This window comes from Helianthus annuus, chromosome 13 (assembly GCF_002127325.2).
Source record: "Helianthus annuus cultivar XRQ/B chromosome 13, HanXRQr2.0-SUNRISE, whole genome shotgun sequence".
Classification (NCBI taxonomy): domain Eukaryota; kingdom Viridiplantae; phylum Streptophyta; class Magnoliopsida; order Asterales; family Asteraceae; genus Helianthus; species Helianthus annuus.
In genome coordinates, this window is record NC_035445.2 from 133,155,249 (window position 1) to 133,160,258 (window position 5,010).

The following is a 5,010-nucleotide window of genomic DNA, read 5'->3' on the forward strand; positions in this document are numbered from 1 at the left end:
GAATTTTTAGTGAATTATTCCGTGGGCTACAGTCAGAAGATAATGAATCTGATTGCAGTCCGGAAAATGATTTTTAATAAAATATTGGTGATGAATTAGATCCCGAGATTTTTACACAATAATATTTGGGTCGTTTAGCATCTTCTATAATAAGTTGGGAATTTTTGAAATAAGATAACTATTTTATTAAAATGCTCGAAAACAGCCCAACTTCGGATAATTAAGTTGAAACGACATAAGTAGTGATTTGCGTGTCTAAATGTCGAATATGTTATCTGTGAATGATCTAACATGTTATGTGTCGATAAAAGTGTTATGTGCAATATCATATGTTTATTTGTGAATGGGAATAGATGGGGAGGTTACATGGGCATAAACCGTCAAAGTAAGGCATGTTATGTGATAGATACGTGTAGGAACTTTGTGCTGTATTTGAAAACCACTAATTGATTAACTGGTAATTATATTAGGACGTGATTGACCGACCTCGTCTGTTAGCTATATTTGATATCTAACCGAGCAAACCAAGGTGAGTTCACACACTTTCTAAGGCATGGGATTCCCGGTGGTTTGGGAATAGGTTAAAGAATTAAAACGGAATCTACATATCTTACTTAAGTAGGATATGTACGGCCATCCTCCTCGGGTAGGATGCCAGTATTAATCCTGCGTATTCTCTTTGGGAGAACTACGTACGTTCGTCCTCCTTGGGTAGGACAACAACCTTAAAACTTACTAGACAAAACTCTACCATAAGTCCCTCATTTTATATCGACTTAATCGCCGAGGCCAATGGCGAGCGGGTCATTAGTTAATAGCGCTATTAGGTTTAACAAACCTCACACCGTGCCAGTCGGACGGGCGTGTACTAATGGACTATGGCAAACCATCAGTGATGATAGACACTGATGTAGGGCACAACTTACTTGTGTAGTAGTCGATATCATACGGTCTAGTAGTTCACATGGGGAAGCCCCCACTAATCATGGACAGGGCATGGGTAATAAAGAATGAACTGTTTAAATTTTCTTTCAACTACGGGGTAACCCCCACGGCAATTACGCCAACAAAAGACAAACCACATTTTCAGAAACAACTTAAAACTAATCAACCAACCGTGAACTCACTCAACTTTGTTGTTGACTCGTTGTTACATGCCTTACAGGTCGCTAAATGCTTGGAGCTTGCACGAGGAAGGAGTCGTTGTGGTGTACGGACTGTCATGTTCCGTGCTTAATATTTAAATCCTTATGAACTTATAAAACTTGCGTTTTGAACTTTAACTTATAACCTATGGACTTATGTTTTGGACTTTACGTTTATGCTTCCACTGTTTAATTTAAAATTCGGTTAACTAGCTTTTGGTCACCAATCGTATTGTGGTTGGCTTTATTTACTTAAATATGTTGTTCAGTATGATTGGTGGCTCGATCCTGGTCATGTCACGCCTCCAAGCGGTGATACTCCGCACGGTGGATTTTGGGGGTGTGACATCTTATCTGCTCCTGGATGCATCGAATATTTGGATTTATGAGCCTCATCAAGAATTAGGCCTCGAAGACAACCAAAATGAGGAATCCAAATTCTATTCATGAAATATAAGGCTCTGTTCTCTTTCGATTCTAATTATTTTTTTTTCATACCTCTAAGCATTTCTGCTTTGAAGTTTTCTTCTTTCAATGCTTCTTGGTGAGCATCACGAATTCGAGAGGTAAGGTTGTTATGAATTGTGAGCCTTAAAGATTGCACACACAAAGGTTTAACTCGTTCTTTTCGACTTAATGCATCCGCGACAACGTTCTCTTTGCCCGAATGACATTTGATCTCGCAATCGTAGTCATTCAACAATTCAACCCATCGTCTTTGGTGCATATTTATCTCTTTCTGGTTAAATATATATTGAAGACTCTTGTGATCCTTGAATATCGTGCATTTGGTACCATAAAGGTAATAACGGCAAATTTTTAGTGCAAATACCACTACACCTAACTCTAGGTCATGTGTGGTATAGTTCCTTTCGTGTATCTTTAGTTGGTGTGATGCGTATGCAATAACTTTTTCCCTTTGCATTAACACGTACCCTAACCCTTGTCATGAGGCGTCACAATAGACTACGAAATCATCCGTACCGTCTGGGAGTGACAGAATTGGAGCATTACCGAGTTTGTCTTTAAGCAGTTGAAAGGCTGCTTCTTGTTTTTATCCCCATTCAAATTTCTTAAATTTTTGAGTGAGAGAAGTGAGTGATTGAGAAATCTTCAAAAAATTCTCAATGAATCTTCGATAATAACCGGCCAATCCAAGGAATTGACGTATTTCAGTCGGTGTCTTTGGTTCACTCCAATTCTTTATGGCCTCAATTTTTGATGGATCAACATGTATGCCTTTCTCGTTGACTAAATGTCCGAGAAATTGAACTTCGCGAAGCCAAAATTCGCATTTGGAAAATTTCGCATACAGTTTCTCCTTTTTCAACAACTCAAGAATAGTTCTAAGATGGTGCTCGTGTTCGTCCTTGTTTCGTGAGTATATCAATATATCATCGATAAACACTATCACAAATTTGTCAAGGTAGGGCTTGCACACGCGGTTCATTAAGTCCACGAACACCGCTGGAGCATTTGTTAAGCCAAACGGCATGACAAGGAACTCGTAATGACCGTAGCGAGTTCGGAATGCCGTTTTTGGAACACTTTCTTCTTGAATCCTGAGTTGATGGTATCCTGATCTCAAATCAATCTTCGAATAATAACTCGATCCTTGAAGTTGATCGAATAGATCGTCAATCCTCGGTAATGGATACCGATTCTTGATTGTGATTTTATTCAACTCTCGATAGTCTATGCAGATCCTAAAATTTCCGTCCTTCTTCTTCACGAATAGCACTGGGCTCCCCAGGGCGAGTAGCTTGGCCTGATGAAACCTTTGTCCAACAACTCTTGAAGTCGTGTGGACAATTCTTGCATTTCCGAAGGAGCTAATCGGTATGGAGACTTTGCCATAGGTGCGACACCTTGAATTAAGTCTATTCGAAATTTGACTTGTCGTTGTGGAGGTACTCCCGGCAAGTCTTCTGGAAAGACTTCAGGGAATTCCTTCACAACCGGGATTTCCTCAGGTTTTAGCTCCTTGGCCTTCTTGTCAACTATTTGCACTAAGAATGTTGTACATCCTTTTCGTAGGCACTTTCGGGTTTTCATACAGGAAATAATTTGCAATGGCATTTCGTTTTTCTCACCGTGAACATGAAGTGTTTCATTATTAGGAAGGGGGATTCGAATGGTCTTGTCGTAACATACGACTTCGGCTTGGTTGGTGGATAGCCAATCCATTCCAATTACAATATCAAAACTACCTAGTTGAACGTGTATTAGGTCAGTTTTGAATTTTCGTTTTCCTAGTTCTAAGGAACATCCTTTAACTATTTTATCGGATTCAATCACCTTTCCATTCGCTAATTCGATAGTGAATGGAATATCTAGTTTAGTTGACTTTAGTCCAAGTATATCTTTAAATTCTAAAGATATAAAACTAAAATCTACACCGGTATCAAACAAAATAAAAGTGAAATAATCGCTGACAGTGAACGTACCGGTGATTACGTTGGGATCTTGCCGCGCCTCTTTATCTCCAACCACAAAGGCTCGTCTGCGGCCTTTGTTTTCCTTGGGACAGTCCTTCCTGAAGTGTCCCATATCTCCACAATTAAACCAACCTTGAGTTTTCCCTCGTTCATTTTCATTATTTTAATTACCGCTCGTTTTATTTGTGGCAACGAATGCCTTGGTTTTTCTTAGTCGTGGGGGTTTTCTTATGTTTGTTGTTCGATATAGAACCTTTCTTAAAACTCGAATACTTTCTCTAATTGTTACCCGAAGAAGACTCCACATGCGTCTCATTTTTCACTGCACCTTTATTCAGTTTTCTCATCCTTACTACATTCTCGGTAAGACTTAAGGCAAGGGTTATAGCCTGAGCAACCCTCAATGTGGTTCCTCCAGTTCCGCCATTGTTTGCAGTGTGGTTTGCTTCATGTTGTACGATTGCTTCTTCAACTCGCTGGTTCAGTAAAGCATCAAGCTCAACTCGTGTTTTAGGTAAGGGTTCCGTTTGGGCTTAAAAAGTGTTACTTCGTTATGGTGCCATTATCTTCATATATATATAAAATATATTGAAGCGATTAGACATGAAAGAAAGTAAAACACATTGTTACGCACTACGAGCATAAGGGCAAGATAGATCATAATGATACTTATGCAAATCTTTCGCACCATATTCATCACATCCTTGCAGGGATGTAAAATAAATTACAACAATGTGTCAATAAGAAAATACGAACTTATATATGCTATGTCACCTTTTTACAATTATTTTTGTGAAGAAAACAAAAATAATCTCGGAGTTACATCACTTCGGTCGATACAAGACATATAGTAATATATAAAATAAGGTGAAGTCTTTTCTTCACATTGTTCCTTGCTTGATATTCAAGTCTCCAAGTCTTCAACAGTCTTTAGTCTTTCACAAAATCGGGTATACTTCCCAAAAGATAGTAATTGAACATAACTACCGTGGTGTGGTATGTGAAAGTGAAGACATAGAAATTAGACCGTGAAGGCACGTAACCTCCTCCTCGGGACCAAAAATGTGCCTAATGGTGGCAGTCGAGTGGTTCTTAAGGTTACGAATGTGTTCCTCAAATGATAGAGGCACTTTGTGGAATGGAGAGTGTGGAGGTACTGATCGGGGGAAAATGATAGTAATTGGGCATTCCAGGGGAGGTCGAGTAGTAGAAATCTGAGTCTCAAGATCATGGACTCGTCGGAAGGGAATATCCAGCTGAATCTTGGAAGATAAAACTCTATAATTTATGGTAGTAAGCAGAAAATGGCATGCATGATATGGATTAGATGGGCTCATGCCCGGTGGTGGAGGTTGAGAATGTGTATCGGAGTAGTAAGGTAGAGAGTAGTGAATGATAGGATGTATGTGTTGCCCATACGCCTATGC

General features: G+C 39.3%; 1 protein-coding gene across 1 annotated transcript; it reads right to left on the reverse strand.

The window, feature by feature from the left end:
• Positions 1-2,873: 2,873 nt before the first annotated feature.
• LOC110901738 lies at positions 2,874-3,695 on the reverse strand. The gene has a single exon (XM_022148530.1). It carries the CDS (start codon positions 3,693-3,695, stop codon positions 2,874-2,876), a length of 822 nt encoding a protein of 273 aa, XP_022004222.1.
• Positions 3,696-5,010: the final 1,315 nt, after the last annotated feature.

Coding starts and splice junctions, on each gene's coding strand:
- LOC110901738 (XM_022148530.1), bottom strand. CDS start 3,695: ATGGGACACTTCAGGAAGGACTGTCCCAAGGAAAACAAAGGCCGCAGA.